General features: G+C 54.5%; 1 protein-coding gene across 40 annotated transcripts in view; it reads left to right on the top strand.

The window, feature by feature from the left end:
- The window catches only part of LOC122393155 (microtubule-actin cross-linking factor 1-like), a 215,643-nt gene extending 194,471 nt beyond the window's left edge, over window positions 1-21,172 (top strand). For 7 of the 40 annotated variants that reach the window (XM_043389195.1, XM_043389203.1, XM_043389190.1 and 4 more), the window contains 29 exons: window positions 153-284; window positions 583-909; window positions 1,409-1,471; window positions 1,892-2,047; window positions 2,668-2,832; window positions 3,090-3,323; window positions 3,518-3,742; window positions 3,967-4,251; window positions 4,417-4,747; window positions 5,037-5,643; window positions 5,932-5,943; window positions 6,544-8,889; window positions 9,169-9,213; window positions 10,177-10,218; window positions 11,241-11,309; window positions 11,905-12,000; window positions 12,640-12,814; window positions 13,003-13,350; window positions 13,665-13,782; window positions 14,341-14,409; window positions 15,254-15,396; window positions 16,877-17,122; window positions 17,411-17,478; window positions 18,104-18,157; window positions 18,623-18,688; window positions 18,984-19,088; window positions 19,665-19,724; window positions 19,994-20,038; window positions 20,287-21,172. In XM_043389195.1, coding sequence (XP_043245130.1) covers window positions 153-284; window positions 583-909; window positions 1,409-1,471; window positions 1,892-2,047; window positions 2,668-2,832; window positions 3,090-3,323; window positions 3,518-3,742; window positions 3,967-4,251; window positions 4,417-4,747; window positions 5,037-5,643; window positions 5,932-5,943; window positions 6,544-8,889; window positions 9,169-9,213; window positions 10,177-10,218; window positions 11,241-11,309; window positions 11,905-12,000; window positions 12,640-12,814; window positions 13,003-13,350; window positions 13,665-13,782; window positions 14,341-14,409; window positions 15,254-15,396; window positions 16,877-17,122; window positions 17,411-17,478; window positions 18,104-18,157; window positions 18,623-18,688; window positions 18,984-19,088; window positions 19,665-19,724; window positions 19,994-20,038; window positions 20,287-20,389 — 6,735 coding nt within the window. In that variant the 3' untranslated portion in view covers window positions 20,390-21,172. The remainder of the gene's footprint in view (window positions 1-152; window positions 285-582; window positions 910-1,408; window positions 1,472-1,891; window positions 2,048-2,667; window positions 2,833-3,089; window positions 3,324-3,517; window positions 3,743-3,966; window positions 4,252-4,416; window positions 4,748-5,036; window positions 5,644-5,931; window positions 5,944-6,543; window positions 8,890-9,168; window positions 9,214-10,176; window positions 10,219-11,240; window positions 11,310-11,904; window positions 12,001-12,639; window positions 12,815-13,002; window positions 13,351-13,664; window positions 13,783-14,340; window positions 14,410-15,253; window positions 15,397-16,876; window positions 17,123-17,410; window positions 17,479-18,103; window positions 18,158-18,622; window positions 18,689-18,983; window positions 19,089-19,664; window positions 19,725-19,993; window positions 20,039-20,286) is intronic. The other 33 variants (XM_043388931.1, XM_043388903.1, XM_043388912.1 and 30 more) reach the window with 33 other exon arrangements.
- Window positions 21,173-21,202: the final 30 nt, after the last annotated feature.

Raw genomic sequence — 21,202 nt, 5'->3', positions numbered from 1 at the left:
ACGATACCTAGTCATTGCTGGCTGCTTTTTGGGTGACTGGTTTGTAACTTATTGCGTAGCTAGTAGCTACATGAAGGTCAACGGTAGCGATGCGGCACCAGTGTTTGTTGCTTGTCGAACTTTTATTGAGCTTGATGGTTGTCTTGCCTCAGGTGGCCAAGGAGTACCAGGACGCCAACAACCCGCTGGTGCAGTGGCTAGAGAAGATGCAGCGGAAGCTGAAGGACATGGAGACCATTCCCACCGACGAGGAAAAGATTCAGCGCAAGATCCAGGAGCACGACGTGAGTCCCGCAATGGCTACTTCGGACCTTTCATACAGTCACATTGAGCTAGAGGCAACATGTAGGAATCGGGTGGGACGAGATGATTTATTCTACAGTCAGGGTTCAACTCCTACATTGATATTCCTCGGGATACTTATATCAACTCGCATGCTCCCACGTTTATAGTGAATTGAATGATCTGTGATAGTTAAGTGTCTCCCAAAGCTAAATCAGACTTCGGAATCGCACAATGTTCCTTGTGACTTTCTTTTTTCTGTAACCTTGCCGCCTCTGACCGCATTTCCGTGCTCTCCAGGAGCTGCACGCCGAGATCGTGGACCGGCGCGGCGCGTTCGACGACCTGAAGCGGGTCGGCAAGAAGCTGGCCGGTCTCGTCGGCGACGAGGAGGCTACCGCGCTGTCTGAACGCCTGCGAGACGTCACTGATCAGTACGAACGGCTGGTGGACGACAGCGAGACACTGGCGCGTCTGCTGCGCCAGGCGGGCACCCAGCTGCGCTCGCTGGTGCTCAACTATGAGGACTTCCTGGCGTGGATGGATGAGACCCAGCAGAAGCTGAACAAGTACAAGGTGCTCTCTGTACACGTGGACAAGCTGCACGAGCAGCTGGAGGAGCTGACGGTGAGTCCCGGCTCTCGGGGAGGGCGTGGGAGGGTGTATATAACCTCTGCATCTGAAGCACGGCACCCATGTGTGGTTCACGCACTGTATAATGTATATAAATGCCTCAGGATTCCCAGCATGTTGGTGTTTTGCATTTTGACTACTTACTCTGTGTACACCTTCGCTTCCCCTATCTTCTCACTTGATTTCTGCCCTGACCCTGGCTGTAACATGAGCTGAAAGCCGTCTTCCAACCCCCTATTCCACTGCATATCTAATGTTCACTGCCCCTTCTCACTGCCTGACGCCTGATGCACCTAACTTTTGCCTTCTCATATCTCGCCACGTGTGACTTGGCACGGAATGCAAAGCACATTGCACAGGTTGTGTTTCACTGTGTGCAGTGTATTGTATATATGCGTGACTGCACGATGCATGTGGTGGCGACGGGCGCTGGGCGGAGAGGCCTGGGTGGCGCCCGGTGTGGTGACGATCTGCCTCACCCTCTCTTGGACAGTGGCTCCACACCACCATAGATGTGCATCAGTTCGAGCTGCTTCGACTGAAAGAGGCTGCCGAGGTACTGGGATTGGCATCGGGACTGCCGGCGGCTGGTGTGGCGTCGGGAGTGGGACCAGCCTTCCCTCGCTCCCTGTACAAACGAACCCGGCCTGCTCCGGTTGCCACATTGTTTACTGAGCGCCAACTCTGCATGCACCACCGCTCGCCGCAATCGTGCTTCATGACATTAGTTTTGACGTTTTAACATTATTTTACTATGCCTAACACGCTGAGAACTTCAAGACACTTTTTATGGAGACTCTCGAGTGGCAACATCATTATGGTTTAAAATTTTGCAATTATGTTTCTATTCGTGTAAGAACGTTAAAAAAAAATCATCTGACTCTGGTAGTTGGTTCAGCTGGCTGTTAAATGTGCCGTCTCTGTGCCGCCTCGGGGCTCGGAGGCTCCCCTTGACCTGTACTCTCTGACCTGTCAGGAGCTGAGTGAGGACGTAGACCGCCACCGTGAGCCGGAGCGGGAGCTGCAGGACATTGGCGCAGAGCTGATGAAGCACATCTCCAGCGACGAGGCCCTCCAGCTCAAGGACAAGCTGGACTCGGTGTCTCACCGCTACCAGGACCTGGAGAGCAAGGTGAGTTATTGCTCGGCTTGGGCTGGCGAAATAAGTATTCACATATTTTGGGGACTTTGTAACAAAGTCCATTGCTTTAAATAGTTAACGAGTTCAGAAGTAATCGAAACTCGTTCTAGTTCAGAAGTTACATCATCTGATGGATGCAAAAGTGTGATTATTATTACATTGCAGCCTCAATCTATTCTCTGTTGACGATTGTTCTCTCATCACAAAATGTACTGAAGTAATGAGGCTGTTAATAAAGGTTGTAGAAAGAACGATGATCTTTACTTGCAGTGCAGATTCAACAACATTGTTTACTGTCACGGTAGGTGTCGTATTGTGACGCGAACACATATTATGCTCAACGGCCCAACATACATGAAAAACCCAAAAAGCCCACTTAAAACCCGAATAAAACCCACTACCCAGTGGGTTTTAATGAAAAACCCGGGTTTTTTCCAACCCTGACTTTGTTCAGTCTCGTATCTCCTATGGATTGGTCGGGCCGCATAATGTCAGTATAGAAGGCGAAAATGCCCTGCTACTACTGAACCACAGCGCTCAGTGTTCTAAAAGACAGTGACGTGCCTTATGGCGTGGCGACCTGACGAACCTTCCACCCCTCTCCCCTACAGGCGAGCTCGCTGCTGAAGAGTGCCCAGGAGGTGTTGCCGCTTGTGCACGCCTTCCACAAGGCGCACAACGAGCTCACCGAGTGGCTGGTGTCGGCCGAGCAGACCCTGCAGACGGTCGACTCGCAGCATAACGCCGAACAGCTCATGGAGACACTCGAGAAGGAGGTGGGTAGAACTCCGGCCAAATACACGGCGTTCAGAATAACATGTCGCTCTATTTTGTTGAACCTCAATCCAACCGATAATAGGGGCGCTCTCTGAGCATTAACTACATCGCTGGGACGGATTGTCTGTATTTATTCATCACTTCCGAACTTACCATGTGGTCAGTGGATCTGCGCTCCTTTGGTCTAGGATAAGTCCAGATGATGACGTTTCGCCTCACCATCGCCTGACGTTTTCGCCTTTTGTGTCATCGCCAGGTGTCGCAGCACCGCGGTCTGCTGGACCAGGTGAACCAGGCCGGCCCGCAGCTCAGTCAGATCTCTCCCGGTGACGGCGCGCAGACCATCGAGTCGCTCGTCACGCGCGATAACCGGCGCTTCGAGGCGATCGCCGAGCAGGTGCAGCGTAAAGCGGAGCGTCTGCGCCAGGCCCGCCAGCGACACGGCGAGGTGGTGCTCGACATCGACGAACTGCTCGACTGGTTCAAACAGGTACGTCAGGTCGCCGCGCGAAGACCCGCGCCGTGTGGTTGCGTGTTTTGTTGGCTGCTCGCTGTGAGAATATGTTTATAATAAGAGATGTTTATTATTGTTTGCTTGAAATCGTGGATATGATTGTGACTTTGTGGCATTGCTGTGCTCGTTCGTGACTGTGTATGTGATTGTGACTCTATGTTTGTACCCAGGTGGAGAAGCAGCTGCGCACTGCCGAACTCCCTGGCTCCGAGCCGGCGGCCATCCGCGAACAGCTCAAGGAGGCACGTGCGCTCAGTGACGACATCAGCGGACAGAAGGGCCGCGTGCGAGATGTGCTCAGCGCCGCTAAGAAGCTGGTGCGCGACGCCGCTCAGTACGACGACGTGAGCGAGATTCGCGAGAAGGCCGACCAGCTCCGTGATACGTCCGATACGGTGAGTTGGAGTGGATATGCGCTTTGAGGATGATGCGGAATCCGTCGGGCTATTTCTTGTGAGGATAGCCTACACTTGTTGGTGATATTGAAAAGAATTGTCGCCTTTATTCGTCCTGAAGATAATTTCTTCGTATGACTTCTTACTGTGTTTCTGGCGGTCGATGGTTCTGTCGTGCGCTGCGTCTCTGGCTGATCTGATCTATTCGTTCTTCCTCTCGCTAGGTGAGCAAGCTGTCCGCCGACCGGGTCAGTGTTCTGGAGCAGGCGCTGCCGCTTGCTGAGCACTTCAACGAGTCGCACAGCGAGCTGAGCGAATGGCTGGACGAGGCCGAGAACGAGGCGATGCGGCTGGACGTGCCGGCTCTGCGGCCCGACCAGATCCTCCGCCAGCAGGACAAGAACAAGACCCTACTGCAGAGCGTCACCGAGCGCAAGCCGCTGCTGGACAAGCTGAACAAGACGGGCGCCGCGCTGGCCAGGCTGGTGACCGATGAGGACAGCAGCAAGGTGAGAGTTGTGGGAGGATCGCGCTACCTCGGATTACAGACTATTTCCCTGAGAAATGTAGCGTAAGGATGACTTAATTTTCGGACCGTGCTATTGACTTAACGTCTTAGTAGGACTGTGATAACCGAACCCTCGAGTCTGACCCGATACCGTGCTTGCCCCCAGGTATCCGACCTCATGGAGACGGACAACGTGCGCTACAATGCCCTTCGCACGGCGCTGCGTGAGCGTCAACAGGCGCTGGAGGAGGCGCTGCAGGAGTGCTCCCAGTTCGCCGACAAGCTGGACGGCATGCTGTCGGCGCTGAAGGACACGGCTGACCAGGTGGACCGTGCTGAGCCCATTTCGGCCCACCCGGACCGCATTCACGACCAGATGGCCGAGAACAACGCCATCATCGACGACCTCGAGAAGCGCGCCTCGGCCTTCGACGCCGTCAAAAAGGCGGCGGCTGATGTCATCGGAAAGGCCGGCAAGGGCGACCCGGCTGTCAAAGGTGGGTGTGATCGGGTGGGGGGGGGGAGGGCATGTCATCTCCGTCGAGAGTAGGTGTCAAAGACTGATCGGAGAGGTTGATGGGTCGGCGCACCTCGTCGGTCACTAGCTAGCACTAGCTAGCACTAGCTAGCTAGCTAGCACTAGCGAGAGGTCACTAGCTAGCAATAGTTTTTATGTATGCCCTTAGATAATCAATAACGATATTTCGGTGTTAATTGGAGGTCACGCTGCTTTATGCTCTTCCCGATGCCGGACTTAGTCTGATGATTGTTTCTGGCTATCCACAGACATCAAGAAGAAGCTGGACAGCCTGAACACCCTGTGGGACCACCTGCAGTCGGCTACCAACGACCGCGGCCGCTCTCTGGACGAGGCGTTGGCCATCTCGGAGAAGTTCTGGTCCGAGCTGCAGGGCGTGATGCGCGCCCTGAAAGAGCTCCAGGAGACGCTCTCCAGCCAGGAGCCGCCGGCCATCGAGCCGTCGGCCATCAAGGAGCAGCAGAAGGAGCTCCAGGAGATCCGCCAGGAGCTGGATCAGGCCAAGCCCGAGGTGGACCAGGTGCGTCGCACCGGCCACGACCTGATGAAGGTCTGCGGCGAGCCCGAGAAACCGGACGTCAAGAAGAACCTGGCTGACCTGGACTCTGCCTGGGATAACATTACGGCCCTGTACGCCCGCCGCGAGGAGAACCTCATTGACGCCATGGAGAAGGCCATGGCATTCCACGAGACGATGCAGAGTCTGATGGAGTTCCTCGAGGATGCCGAGGACCGCCTGGGCTACCTGGGACCGGTCGGATCCGACATCGACGCCATCAAGAAGCAGATCAAACAGCTGATGGACTTCAAGAACGACGTCGACCCGCAGATGGTCAAGGTCGAGTCGCTCAACAGGTAAGCAGTTCAACTTACAGCTGGTGTAAATGTGAATATGTGCTTGGCGGGTGTACAGTGAAATTTGTGCAAAGTCCCACTCTATAGTTCTCTTTGCTAAGTGGCCCTGTTTACCTGAATGCTTTAGATGTATGGTACTCGTGTCATGCTCTATTTTTCACTTGTGCATTGTCAAATTCTACTTCATCTCTCCCCGTAGTTATTGAACTCTATCTCTCCATCTGAATGGTAGTTGATCCATGATTCTAACCTCTGGGCTCTGTTTTCTACTCCGGTTCTTGGGATCAGGAGCATCCGGAGGCAAGTTGCGCTCGCTGCTTTAGTGTGCCTGAGTGTTTGAGTGCGCTGTCTTGGTAGCGATTTTAGCCACGAGACCGCCGTAGTTGCAGCATGCCTTTGAGTTTGGTCACGAGCGTCTCCCTTGTAGGAAAACACCGAGATTACTATACCGATAACACTGGGCAAACCCCATTTCCCACTTCGGTTTCTAGCCCCAATTCACTTCTTACCTTTGTGTGCATTTTCATTTTTTCATGGTAATGATGTTTTTCCAACGCTGATGATTATGCTTTCTTACTTTTTTCGTTTTCACCAAACAACAAAGCTGCGTTGTAGCACCGCTACTTCATTTTGATTTCGGGGTTCAGCATTTCACTTAATGTTGAAGTTTGAGCTGCGGTGACACCGGGCTAGAAGTCGCCTATGACGGGTATTTCACTGGTAGCGGTGGCTGGGTGCGTGAGTTACGCCTCTTGGAAATATCTCGGAGCTCTTGTGACAGCTTAGCCCAAATGAACTTACACTTCTGTTTTTTATGCCTCAGACCTTCTGCTCCCTGTTGCGTGAGTCCGTGACGTTTGTGCCAATTGGCCACTGACCTCTGCTGTCCGTCGTTCGCAGGCAAGCTCAGGAGCTGATGGAGCGTACGTCGCCGGACCAGGCGGCCGCCCTGCAGCAACCCCTGGCCGACATCAACACCCGCTGGGACGACCTGCTCAAGGGTATCGTGGAGCGTCAGCGCGAGCTGGACCACGCCCTGCTGCGACTCGGCCAGTTCCAGCACGCGCTGGACGAGCTGCTGGTCTGGATCGGACGCACCGACAAGACGCTGGACGGCCTGCGTCCGGTGTTTGGGGACCCGCAGGTGATCGAGGTCGAGCTGGCCAAGCTGAAGGTGTCGGTGAACGACATCCAGGCGCACCAGACGTCCGTGGACACCCTGAACGACGCCGGCAGGCAGCTGATCGAGACGGACAGCGAGTCTGCAGACGCCAGCACCACCAACCGCAAGCTGCGACAGCTCAACGAGCGGTGGTCCGAGCTCCAGGAGAAGGCGGGCGGCAAGCAGCGTGACCTCGAGGCTGCGCTCAAGGATGCCCAGGACTTCATGACCGAGATCCAGGACCTGCTGTTCTGGCTGAACGATCTGGATGGCGCGCTGACCACCAGCAAGCCGGTCGGAGGTCTGCCGGAGACGGCCAAGGAGCAGCTGGAGAGGTTCATGGAGCTCTTCGCCGAACTGGAGGAAAACCGCTCAAAGGTTGACTCTGCGCTGACGCGTGGCGATGCCTACCTCAAGAAGTCCAAGGAGGGTGCCTGCACCAACCTAAAGCACAACCTGAAGACGCTGAAGCAGCGTTGGGAACACGTGATGAACCGGGCCAACGACAAGAAGATCAAGCTGGAGATCGCGCTGAAGGAGGCCACCGAGTTCCAGGAAGCACTCCAGGAGTTCGTGGACTGGCTGACCAACGCCGAGGGTGTGCTGACCAACCTCAAACCGGCCTCTCGTGTCATGGACAACATCGTTGTCCAGATCGACGAGCACAAGGACTTCCAGAAGGAGGTGAGCGCTCACCGCGAGACCATGCTCAACCTGGAGAAGAAGGGCACCCAGCTCAAGTACTTCTCGCAGAAGCAGGACGTCATCCTCATCAAGAACATGCTGTCGTCAGTGCAGCATCGCTGGGAGCGTGTCGTCTCCAAGTCTGCGGAGCGGACGCGTGCGCTGGATCTTGGTTACAAGGAGGCCAAGGAGTTCCACGACTCTTGGTCCGAGCTGTGCGGCTGGTTGGAGGAGGCTCTCTTCTCTCTGGAAGAGGCGGAGGCATCTCTCAGCAACTCGCCGGACAAGATCCGCGCGCTGCTGGACAAGCACAAGGAGTTCCAGCGCGCCCTCGGCGGCAAGCAGTCTGCGTACGACCAGGTGATGAAGCTGGGCCGTCTGCTGGTCAAGGAGAAGGCGCCCAAGGAGGAGGAGCCCATCCTCCGCGGTATGATGGACGAGCTCAAGGACAAGTGGAACACGTGCTGCAACAAGTCCGTGGAGCGTCAGCGTAAGCTGGAGGAGGCTCTGCTCTTCAGCGGCCAGTTCAAGGAGGCCATCACGGCTCTGCTGGACTGGCTGAGGAAGGTGGACGCCCAGCTGGACGAGAAGGCGCCTGTGCACGGAGACCTGGACACGGTGACCAACCTGGTGGAGCAGCACCGCACTCTCGAGGAGGAGCTGGCGGGACGCGCTCAGCAGGTCGAGTCCATCCAGAAGACCGGCCAGGAGCTGCTCGAGTCGGCCGACAAGAAGGACGCGGCCGTCATCAAGACTCAGGTGACCGAGCTGACCACCACCTGGACGTCAGTGATCCGCGCGTCGGACGGCCGCAGTCAGCGGCTGCAGCAGGCGCTGGCCGATGCCGAGACGCTGCACCGCGACGTACACGGTCTGCTGGAGTACCTGAGCGACACGGAGCAGAAGCTGCGCTTCGTGGGCGCGCTGCCAGCCACCGAGGAGGAGGCTCAGCAGCAGGCGGACGAGCACGGCCGACTGATGGACGAACTGCACCGCCGAGAGGGCGATAAGGACGCCACGCTCCGGCTGGCCGCCCAGATCCTCGAGAAGGCCCATCCGGACGCCGTACCGGTCATCAAGCACTGGCAGACCATCATCGAGTCGCGCTGGGAGGAAGTGAGCAGCTGGGCGCTGCAGCGGCAGCAGCGTCTCGCCGAGCACCTGGCCAGTCTCAAGGACCTGCAGGAGCTCCTCGACGAACTACTGCGCTGGGTGCGCCAGCGAGAGAACAAGATGATCGAGCTGGAGCCGGTGCCGCTGCCGGAGGAGCGTCCCGAGATCGAGGTGCTCATTCAGGAGCACCAGGAGTTCATGGAGGACCTGCAGTCTCGGCAGCCGGATGTCGATGCCATCTGCAAACCCAAGCACAAGGGTCTGCGCAAGGGATCACGCGCCAAGAGGTGAGTTGGTTTGAGGGAAAGGCTCGGTCGCGCACGGCATGCCCTTGCCTGTGTGTATGTGATGTTTGTGTGTCTCCAATTACTGAACACGCACGTAATTTGACCCTATGACGACGTCATAACACAGGTCGGTGTTCGTGGCAACCCTTGACCGAACTCCCTCATTGTCGCACGTTACTGGAGCTAATTTTGTGTTCGTTTTGTATATGTTTGGCGTGTGAGAGGAGGAGACCCAGAGGCGACAGTTGTTTGAGTGTGTGCCATTCTCGCCTTTTTCAGTCCGTCGCCGACTCGACCCCTGCAGAATATCGTTCGCCGCCTCAGGTGCCGATCCGTAGTGTGTAACCCTAACCCGACAGTATCAGTGTCGTTTGCTCGCCTCTAACCGTCTCTGACTGACCGCTCGTAGCCTGTCTGTGGCCGCCCGCTGGGCGGGCCTCTCTGTAGTTTGTGGTGTAGGTGGTTGATGACGCACGCCGCTCTTTTTCTCTGATCTCCCTCATTATATTTCCATCTCTCACGTCCCATCTGACACCTCCCTCTACCACGTGACTCTGTGATCCTATCCTTGGTTTTTTTCCACAGCTGACCTGGACAAAATATCCTTCCTAGCCACTCCGTTTCCTCGGCTAAACTCAGTGATTGCACCGCTACAGAAGACGTCCTAAAATCCTTTCCCGTGAGTCATTTTCAACGTTTCTGCAGCTCATCTTCGTACGAATCAGTTCCAACGTGCCCTGTGATGTCTTTCTCAATGTAGCTTAGTTCTATTAGTTTAGTTCTATCTAGATTCGGTAACATTATTTTGTTTGTTTTTCGACATTTCTCCGTCTATGGAAATCGCTTATTTACCATAACAAAAGTAGAAGACTGCGTTTCTTTTTTCTCGTAGTAGTTTTTAACCACCTGAGTAGATCATTTGTAACCCCGATTTTTACATTTACCGTTTTATTTTTGCATTTTGTGCTACATTTTTTCATGTTCTTCATTTTGTGTTTCATGTTTTAAATTCATTTTGCGATGTTTTACTTTTTTAGCCCTTATTCTTTTTCAAGCAGTGCGTAGAGTTTTACATAATGTAGCGGTGTCACTTGTGTTCAGCTTCCTTGACATTTTTGTTGCACTGATTCCGTTGTGGCTTACCCCATTTACTACATAGCTCAAGTACGGCTGTATGGCCTGCCCAGTCAGTGTTAGCTGTAGATTGCACTACAGTCTGTCAGTAGTTTCCCTGTGGCTGTATGTCATACCGCACCATACTGAATGTACCCCCGGGTTGTTTTACAGCCAGTTCAGCCCTGACCGCGAGGGATCGCCCGGCAAGAAGAGGTGAGTGTCTCGTCAACCACCGGTGACCATTGGTGGTGGTCGCTGACCGATGGTGGTGGTTATGCTTGGTGATGGTGATTGGTGACTGGTGTTGGTGGGCTGCTTCTCTCTCGACACCGCGGTGATGGTTTTCTCTCCATTTCTTTCTGCTCTTCTTGTGGTCGGCCGTCTGTGGCCTCTCCATTCGTTTCTCGCGGATCGCTCCTCGATACCAGATACTAGGTACTCGGTACAGCTTACTAATTACTCGGTACTCGTTACCACGTACTCAGGGTACGCTGTGCGTCTTCTGTAATATATACGGCCGACTCGGGACGGCTCGGTAAATGGCACTTTCAGTGTCGCCGTTACTGTACTTACAGGGACTGACTGCGCCAGGTCAGCCCCACTAACCTCCTTGGGTTCGCTATGGATTCCGTCCAGCTCGGAAGGAAAACGGTTTGAACTCCTACTGATGCATAACATGGCTACTAATGCTGAGCTAATGTGACGATCGATGGGACGGCGCCGACGGCCCCGGTCACGAAGTCCTCTCTCTCTCTTTCTGGTCGTTCCTCGGGTGTTCATTCAGTCTCGCAAACCGGATCCATGCTTTTCTTCGGCGGTGTAACATAACAAGGATCTGGCTGATCCCGCTACTATCGGACTAAACACGGCAACGCTGAACAGTGCGCTAACACTTAACAAACAGATAACAAGTGGTGGATGACAAACATTAACATTTTGTTTTGCTTTTACATTTGGTGTGCAAAATTTGTTTTTGACACGACTTATGTCGTTCATTTAGTATTTTTGTTCATTTCGACGTCATTGTCCATTTCATTTGTACGCTAATGCATTTTGATTTCTTTCATTTGACGAACAGAGGATTTTTCCGTAGTCGTTATTGTCCTGCTCGTTCGGCCGTGTGCCGCTGTGATAGCCTCCGTAGTCCCCCTAGCCTAGCTCCGGGGTCGGCGCACGCACCCGCCCACACGCACTGACACGGCACCCCCGCTCCTGCTCTGCGTCTGTCCCTGCAGCCAAGGCAGCCCGGAGCGCGATATCTCGCCCACACGCGACTATGACAAGCCTTGGCTCACCAACGCCAGGTAGTAGCTAGCGCAGATCGCCGGTCGCGACGGCTTCGCGGCGAAGTGGCAGCTCAGTCGGCAGCAGGCGGTCTTCTTGGCAATTTTGCTGGTGTAATGGCTGACACACAGTCGGTTTGATAATATAGAAATTGCTTGGCCCGCGCCTCTGCGAGCTCGTAGTGAGCTTAACCACCTGCCGCCCACTGAGCTGCTACACAGTACGCACAAATCAGCCGCCAAATCACCACGTAGTGTAGTTGGCTTTTATTTCGTTGTGTGGTTATCCTAATTTACGTAGTTGGCTTAGTTATGTTACGTTATTTTGCAAGTAGCACTATTTTTAACTTGTTTAGTATCTGATAAAACAGATGAGAATTAAAGTTGTTAAAGCGCGTCCATTCGTAAATCATCTATAGTGAGCTGTTTTCGCGAGAGATCTGGAAGTGAATTTCAGACTGCATTCGTCTTCCAATCGATTCGTTGCTTTGGCATGAGACTCGTCTGGCCTGTTGGGTCGGGGAGGGCGTTTGTCTGTCTGCCTGGGGCACCCCGGGGGCTGCACGTACCACCCTCGCTGACGCATGCCCCTGCTCTGCTGTGGCGCCGTGTCCAGGGCCAGTCCGGAGCGCTCCTCGGACCACCCATGGCCGCGCATCGGACCCGTGTTCCACCACGAGGGATCGCCGGCGCCGGGCGGACGAAAGTCCAGGTAGGTAGTCAGCGCCAGGGCGGCGGTCAGTCGCATGGCTGGTCGATGGTCGGCTGTTGAGGCTGGCGTTGGTCTGAAGGTTCAGATTGGGCAGTAAGCCATCCAAGGGACGGAGTGGATCTCTACCATTTGGGTCGTCCGGTGGAGACGGCCGGTCGGTTGGCAGGTGCATCGAGAATGGCCTCTGCCGTCTACACATTCTCGTCGGAGTAGCTATATGTGTCGGTCTTGTCCTCCGGTGTGCCTGTTGACTGTGGTTCTATGTGTGCTGCCGTGTTGTTACGGGTTGCAACGAGTGTGAGCTTGCTTACTGTCATTTTTCGAGCAGTTTGGTTGGATTGCGATAATTTATCAACTACATATCTTTCATTTCACCTTTTATCACCTCCTGATTTGTTGAATCACTTACTTGCTGTTTACTGTTCCAATATAATTTTTGGTTAATTGATGTTTTATTTCAACATATTCTGAATGACCCATCGGAATGGCCCGTGGCCTACATTAAGTCTACATGTAGGTATCATTGCGCAGTTAAATTGCTGATAACTGACATCGCACGCGATATTATGCTCGAACTACTGTTCCGATAACCCGCCCAGTGTGTCCAGTGTGTCTGACGGAGTGGTACCGTGCCGACAGCCGCGCCATGAGCGAGCCGGTGCTGAAGACGCCCCGGCAGCGCGAGCTCTGGGACGCCTGGCGCAACACGTGGCTCATGGCCTGGGAGCGCCAGCGTCGCCTCCAGGACAAGTACAACTACAGCCAGGAGATGGAGAAACTGCAGGACTTTGACTTCGAGGAGTGGCGCAAGAGGGTGAGTGGCATTTTTTTTTTTTTGCCAGCGCTGTCTGTAGAGCAGCTCTTTTTGACTTCGATGATTGTCAATATGATTTACTGTGTGCTGGAACAACCCGAAAGCCGCGACGAGCCTTATGTTTCTGTTTCTCTGCCTGAACTCAACTCTGTGCCGGTCTTAAGAACGTTTGTCTCCCTCTGCCACAGTTCATGAAGTACGCCAACGTCAAGAAGATGCGTATCACGGACCTGTTCCGCAAAATGGACACTGATAACGACACATTCCTGGGCAAGGACGAATTCATCGACGGCATGACCAAGACCAACTTCCCGACAACAACCATGGAGCTGCAAATCGCTGCCAACTGTATCGACAAGAACCAGGACGGTCTGATCGATTACAACGAGTTCATGGCGGCTCTTCGGCCCGACTGGGAGAAGAACCGGCCGCTCACAGAAGGCGAAAAGATCGACGACGAGGTCAAAAAGATCTGCGCCACCTGCGCGTGCCGAACCAAGTTCAAGGTCTTCCAAGTCGGCGAGGGCAAATACCGGGTGAGTGGAGATTACTAATGCGGTTTGAAAATGACGTCTACCTGTCGGTACGCCAGGCTTTTAGAATGTTTTAGTGACTGTCTATGTAAACACTTAACTCCCAATCGTACGTCATTGCGTTGATTTTTAATGTGTCCCATTAGTGGCTCACTTTTTGTCCGTGTCGCACCCTTCTCCCGGTCCATGTTTGACAACTGTCGCCTGGTCGCTACCTCTGTTCGGCGATAGAAGATGCGTCTGACCTGGATCCTCAGTGACGTGTCTGATCTATCCAACATATCTGACCTTATCTGACCTCCGCGCTTTGTCCTCAGTTCGGTGACAGCCAGAAGCTGCGTCTGGTCCGTATTCTCCGCTCCACTGTAATGGTTCGTGTCGGCGGCGGCTGGGAGGCGCTGGACGAGTTCCTCATCAAGAACGACCCGTGCAGAGGTGAGAATCCACGTCCGGGGTCAGAGACCTATCTGACAGAGAGGATTGGTCTCACCCCAGCTCTCACTCACACTGTGTCATCTGTGTTGACTCTCAGTTTACTAATTCTACACCGAATATGTGTGTACAGTTGCACTGCATAGGTAACTAATGCGCTAACTAATCTGGTGAGACATCGTGCGCTAACTAAACTGGCGAACCGCCAACCACCGCGCTGGCGACGCGTGTATGCACGGTAATAACACGGCTAACCTACTGCATACAGTCAGCCTGGTTGCCTTTCGCGAAGCAGGTCAGAATATCTAACATTTAAGCCTAATCTCTGGTGTTCTCTGGTAGTGCGCGATCGCTCGCTTTGTACATGACGTGACGGCCTTGCGCTGCAGGCGACCCCCCCCCCCCCTCCTCTCGTACCCCGCTCGACTAACCAGCCCGTGCTGCCCCGCCCGCCCCTCTCCCGCCCCTCCCCGCTCTGCCTGATTGCCCGCCCGCTCTGCCTGTCCGCCGCCTCCGCCGCCGCCCGCTGCGCCGCTAAAGTTCACGTTCTGTTTTCCAAAGAGGTGTGTGTATCGCGCCAGCTACTGGTCAAGGAACATCACGAGCGAGGATGCCCGATGAACGAGCAGCGTAAGCGACTAACGATCGGCTCGGGCCGTGCTGCTGGCTAGCCTATCCTCTATCTGTGTGGGCTGACCGGTCTCTGGTGTGCCTGCGGCTCAGAGGGGAGGGGAGATGGGTTTACAGACACGGCATGCTGCTGCGGTCGGCTGTACCTTTATCGGTGTTTGACCGACCGACATCGGTCACTGCCTGAGCACACTGCATGGGGCCGCTTGTGGTGACTTACAACTTGCCGCGGAGGGGTCTGGACTGCTGTGGTGTGGCGAGTTTCGAGGGCTGCCCTGTAGCCCGCCTACATACACTGTTGTTCTGGCCTCTGGGTTGATCGGGAGGGAGAGAAGTCTTCTGTGACGCTGTGGACACCGTGAGGGGACTGTGGAAGGACTCCAGGGGACTTCGGGACAACACTGTCACACTGTTCGCACACGACAGGACAACGGTCGTCCGCGTTACGGCGGGTCGTTGCTGCTCGTCCCATCACTGCACTCTGTCGGAAGGAATCGGCTCACATCCAGCCTGTCGAGGGCATGAGATTTCACTTGCTCATGCATCAATGCCCATGAATGAACAATCCTTTACTAGTTGTTCAGCTGTTACTTTTGTTTGCATTTTATTTTGTTTATTCCGTTTGTTTTGTTTGTGCCTGTTTTCTCTCATCATGTTTCGATGCACGAATGGTTTCACTGTATTTTATTGTGTCGAGCCGCCTGTTTTCAGGCCGGCTGATTTCATTGAGTTCGTACTCGCGTGTCTCAGTATGTTCTGTTTGTATGCGCGGCTGCAGCCCGAGGCGCCACCCGGTCCTCACCCCGCCCCGCCCCGCCCCGTCCCTCCCCCGTCCGCCCCTCAGCCAAGGGACGCACCAACGTTGAGCTGCGAGAACAGTTTGTGCTGGCGCCGGGCGTCTCGCAGAGCATGACACCGTTCAAGAGCAAGAAGTCGTCGGTGGACAGCCGCTCAGGCTCGGTGCCGACGACTGGAGTGGTGACCAAGGTGAGTGGGCGGGCGCGAGAACCCGCCGCTTCAGGATAGCATGGGGATCTGGATAGCGGAGCATAAGGATCTGAATAGTATAGGCATGGATGATATAACACTGGATTGGTGTCTCGTGGAAATTAACATTGGGATCCGCGACATTGGGATCAGGCCTGCCATCTAGCGAGAGAATTATCGTAAGTTAGGAGCAAACCGAGTGAACGCCATCTCTCACCATTATGACACACGTGGGTGTGGTGTATTAGTTGGCTTGAAGTGCATATTTACACGAGTTGGAGGTAATCTTACTGGACCCGAGGCGACAAAAATGTCTTAAATGCTTGGAAGCCAAAAACGTCAATAAGCCTTTAGGTAATAACGAAAATAAAATGCGTAAGACGGTGTGTATTGAAACGCCCAGTCCCATCGGCTTGTACACGACCTTTTATATGGTCATTTACTCTCAATGGTACGGCAGTTTGGCAATATGTCATGCACATTTGGTAGGCTTATTCCTTCTTCTCCGAATTTCGCCCGATTTTCTTCATCTTAGTTAATGTTACGGCACGTGCGACGTGCCAACTTAGGGGTGTCGAAATTGTTCCACATAAAGTAACTCCGCAATGACTGGGCCCATTACAGTAAAAGTTCGTCAATGGTTAGGCACCCAGTGGCCAATGCATTTCCATGTGTCACCATGGCCGGGGGGGGGTGCTACTGCACGTGCGCACGTGCGGGGTGCCGCTTCCATATATCAAGAACGGCTGGGCGGATAACACTCAAACTTGGTAAACAAATGTCACATCGATGCTGTACTGCATTGATCAGTACTTACATTGGTGCAGAGTCGTTAGGAAAACGATGAAATGAGATGCGTGGTGTTTATGCCTTTTTGTTCCAGCAGTTGATTGATCCACAACAGGAGATCCTTGTTTGTGAAGGGCGAAGGCTTCGTCTCCCTTTTCCACTCCTTGTTTAACATAACATTAACATTGTACGAAGATCACACATCAAAGATGTTTTAGGCGGCTATCTTGGGCCAGGGCTGCGGAGTTGTAGTCAGAGCCAGCGGTTCTGTTCCGACTCGGAGTCGGTTGATTTTCAAAAGCTGTAGTCGGAGTATGAGTCGAACGTTACCGAAAAGTCATCGACTCCACAGACTTACCAGGGCTACAGAGTCGGAGTCAGAGTCGGAGTTTGTGTGAATCGACAGTTCTGCCCGGAGGATTCGGAGTCGATAATTATCTCATCCATGGTATAGGTATCGTAGGGATAGCGAAGAAGTACTATTGTTTTGCCAATGAGGTTATGCCTATGAGGATATTTGTAGGGAACTTAAGGTGGCCTCTGTCTAATTGTTAACCTGGTTCACCCCGCTGTTGTCTTGGTACCCTGCGAGCGTGCCCTGGTGAATGGCATTGCCATGTTATAGATGTTCAGCGCGTACCTGGGCCGTCCGTACCCGCTGTCTCTAACCCCTGCACCACGTCTACCCCAGGTCCGCGAGAAGACGGGCCGCAGCACGCCACTGGGCCGCGCGTCCGTGTCCAGCGCTGCCGGTGACCGGGCCGGCTCGGTGGAGAGCGGCCACCGGCACCTGCGTAAGGGTAGCACACCAGTGCGCAGCGCCAGCTCCCAGGGAGGCAGCAAGCCGCCGAGCCGCGCTGGCTCCGAGATCAGCCTGGACTCGACCGACGGCCGGGTGCAGCGGACCCCCGGCAGCAGGCTCTCCACAGGACGAAAGGTGAGGGGAGGGGTGGATGACGGGTGGGGTAGGGGGATATCTCCGGCTGGCTGTCTTCTAAATGGGAGAGAAGGGAACGTAATCTGACAGCAGTGAATCTAGAACGCACATTGCACACCAAGGTGCGCAGGATAGCGATAAGGACTTATTCAGTAGCAGAAGAGCATACTAGCTACACTCAGCAGTGGTAGTATTCGGTATGTCCTCGGATCATGTAATTATCGAGTTGCATTGCACCGTTACGGGGAGGCACCGCTCTATTTGACACTCGGTTTGTCTGTTCGCCAGTCTTCCACCCCGTCGGGCAAGACCTCTTCCCCCGCCGCCAACGGTTCGGCCAACGGCAAAACGTACAGGTGAGTCTCGACGTCTTGGTGGAAGCCGTGTATGTGTGTGTAACATCGAGTGCCTGCAGCACTTCACCCACTCACTGTTGCCTACCTGGCTAATGGGAATGTCCTGCACTGAGTGTTGTCTCGCCCCAACCTTGCTAACCCGTCTGGCCTGAATGGTACCTCAAAACTCCCTGGCTAATAACTGTTAACCTGTGACCGGGCTCACCTCCAACCAGCGGGCGCGGCTCATGCTCGTCCCGCGGCCGTCCGCTCTGCCGGCCGCCGCTGCTCAAGGCAGCTTCCACACCGGTGCTGTCGCCTATCGACGAGACGCGAGGCTGCGGTTCGCGTGCCGGCCGCAAGGGCGGCGCTTCCCTGGCGGCCACGGCTCCGGCCGGTCTGGCCGCATCTCTGAGGTATCTGGCAGCAGCGCCAGGTAGTTCAGGCTAACCCGCAGCAGACAGGTCGGCCGCAGAGCAGAGGAACTCGAGGTCCCGCTTCTGTAGGTTCCGTCCAGTTGATCCATCGCCGGCCAGTAGCTTACTAACCAGCTTCCGTATCTTAGCTGTGTGAAGTACCCTAACGCTGTGCGTTTCATGTTGTAGCTAAACGTAGTCACTAACGCTCCTCACTAACTGTGTTCTAGGTTCCGGAGGCCAGCTTCAGTATCGTCTTTCTCTCCTGGAGTGCCAACACCCAGGTACTAACACCACCCAAACCCTAGTGCAGAATACTATCGGTAGAAGACGTCCGTCTGTTCCCTAAGATCGGTGGGGGTTGTCTCCGTCCTGTACAATAGACTAATGTTGGTGGTGGCCGGTCCTAAGATATATCGAATGATGATCCTTCTCCGCCCCTGTGAAGTTAATGGAGAGCCCAGAAAGCATTATACGTTCCGCCCCTGTATAAAGAACAGCTCTCGCCTGTATATGAAGAACGCTCTCCCCTGTATAATCTCACCCAGGTGGCATTAACCCCGCCTCTCACGTCCCTTTTCACTGACTGCGGTGGCCGGCACCGATCACTACTCACTAACCCCGCTCAGCGTCTCACGGTGACGGCCGCTCACTCTCTGTCTCTCGCTCTCTGTCTCTCTCTCTCTGTCTCTCGCTCTCTGTCTGTCTGTCGCGCCTGTCTATAGCCACACTCTGTTGTCTGTCTGCAGTAGGAGCCGCATACCGGTGATGGTTCGCTCGGGAACCGCCGACGAAATCGAACTCTCCGACACCAGGTAACGGGGGTTCCGCGCACGCCGCCAGTCGGTTCCCGGTGTCACCCTTTTGTTTAATCGTAACTTGGATTCGCATTTGCTGATCGGCGTAGGTATATAGTTATCTACGTAGCTCTTTTGCTCTTAGGGTTAGCATCGCCTGCCTATTGCCTGGACTAACCGTACTTGGTGTGGACTTAACTGCTGTTGCACTGCACTAACCATTCGATCCACACCCTGGCCGCATGCTCGCAGTTTGCTGATATGCCTGTATGTACGATACTAACCGGTTTGGGTGTGCGTGTGGCGATATCAGGCGGAGTCTGGTGACCCCTCCCACTCGGCGAGCCATCAGTCGCGGAGGATCGACCCACAACATCCCCGAGGATGAGCTGTTTAACTGGCGAGACATGACCCCAAGGTACGGGATGGGAGCCCCGCCTCACCCTTCTTCGCCCGCGTCCTCAATGGCTGGGAGCTTGACAAAATGGGATGCCCATCTACTAGCATGATTATCCATTCACTTAGCATGATTATCACTGGACCTCACCTCTGACCCTACCACTGGCTACTCTAAGGTATTAATTAACTCATCCCTGTCCTTATGCTGGTCTGTGGACTATAGACGAGCGAGGCCCGGTATGGTCCCTAATTATTGGTTAATGTGGTCGGTTTGGTCTCTGACCACGGATGATCGGCTGTGCAGTGTTGCACTGCACGCATGCATTCCTCAGATGTTGTACGCTGATATTGTGTGCAAATAGTCTGTTCGAACGTGATTGTATAATTACGAGATGTAGTAGTAGTCGTGCATGTGTTTGAATGATACCGTCGTGTCGTAACTCTTAACTCGAGTAACTCGTTACCGACCGTTATTGACTGAAACTCACTACTCATCACTCATCAGTATTCAGTAATCACTCTAACATCGTGTGTATCCGGGCCACCCTGTATCGGGCGCCCGCCAACACTAATCCGCACCATCTAACCTGTACAGGTCGCGAGCTTCCTCACAGTCGAGTGTATCGTCTGCATCACGGCTTTCAACAGGCCTCAGGTAACTGCAACCAACCGACCCGCGAGTCTGACTCACTGAACCCTTTGCACGATGCGTTTCATTTTACGGTATGTCTAACATGAATGGATTCTAACAGTGTGCCGCTGATATTGACCTGTTGAAGGTATTTGGAGACCCAGCTGGGATACTTCCCCCCATAACATTATCCTCGTCTAGTGACGGAGCCGCGGCCAGTGTATATGGGTGGCATTACCCACTGGATGGTTGGTGAAAGGCTCCGTTTGACCCGGCTATTTTCTGTCCCGCAGGCCAAAGACCAGCGGCTCGCAGATCCCAGTTCCAACCATGCAGAGGTGAGTTAGTTGAAGGTGAATGGTTTATCCTTGCTACAAGCATAAACCACCGGCTAAAAATGTTGAGGATTGGTGTCAACAGCTATCAAGCGTCTTATTTCAGTCCCGAGCCTTCCGAAATCAGCCGCGATTACCCAGTCCCCGTCATCAATTCGTAGACGAGCGGGTTTTACCTTTCTCCGCTCCCGACGCCCTGTTAGTCACATTTATTGTGAGCCCGGACTGATCGCGGATTTTTCTTCCACCAGGGAGGGCTCTGCGTCGAAGATCCACCGGCGATCATCGGCAGCGAGCGATTCGGGCCGCGGCCAGACGCGCAAGAGCACCAGCTCCCAGCCGCGCTGGCACTGAGCGAGTAGCCACGGGCGACAGTCGCCGCCCGGACAGAGCAAAGAGAGGGAAGATAGAGCAGAGAGAGACAGTCGGCTCCGGTCGACGCACGACCAATCTGTACATACGAACGAACTGACGGCCAAGATCGCAGAGCAGCTAGAGCATAATGATCACTAACCAAAACTGCCGCGAGAGGTGCTTCGAGGAGACACGATCTAACAGTCTTTCTATCATTAATTATGTATCATGTATGGATATGTTATTATTTTTGTGTGGCCCGTGTGATGGCCGGGCGTCGTGAGACGGTGCTGTCGCCTAGCGGCGAGAATTAGAAGCGACACTAATGGAATTGGGGCAATGGACGCATGACACGATGCGCACCAGGGTTTTGTAATGCTGCGTGAGTGATTCTACCATGTGATGTGAGAGCGCGAGTGCACGGCGTTAAAAGACGGTAATGCTGACTGACTAAGGTGCAGGTGCGCGCGCGGCGAGTGAGCGCCGGCGGACGGCGGCGGCCGACGGGCCGGCGGGTGCTGTGCGGGCGCCCGCCGGCCGCGCGGCGACGCGGGGCGCGGACCGGCAGATGTCCATCGGGGGCGGTGCGGCGCCCTCCGGTCGGCCCGCGTCCCGTGCCGCCGATGGCTGGCCGACCGCCGCCCACACAGCCGGCCGGTCCATTTTTGTACTCTGTGGCCCAGAGGCGCGGCCTAACGCCGCGACTCAGCTGGGTCGAGTGTGAAACGTGCACTGTGAGTCCATTGTGAGAGAAAACAGCTTCGAATAAACGGCTTCCCCATATCGACGTCTTTGACTCCACGCCCTTCCACA

The sequence above is a fragment of the Amphibalanus amphitrite genome, unplaced genomic scaffold, assembly GCF_019059575.1.
Source record: "Amphibalanus amphitrite isolate SeventyFive unplaced genomic scaffold, NRLGWU_Aamphi_draft 000024F_arrow, whole genome shotgun sequence".
NCBI lineage: Eukaryota > Metazoa > Arthropoda > Thecostraca > Balanomorpha > Balanidae > Amphibalanus > Amphibalanus amphitrite.
The sequence above is the reverse complement of the archived record's forward strand: the minus strand, read 5'-3'. Positions and strand labels throughout refer to the sequence as shown.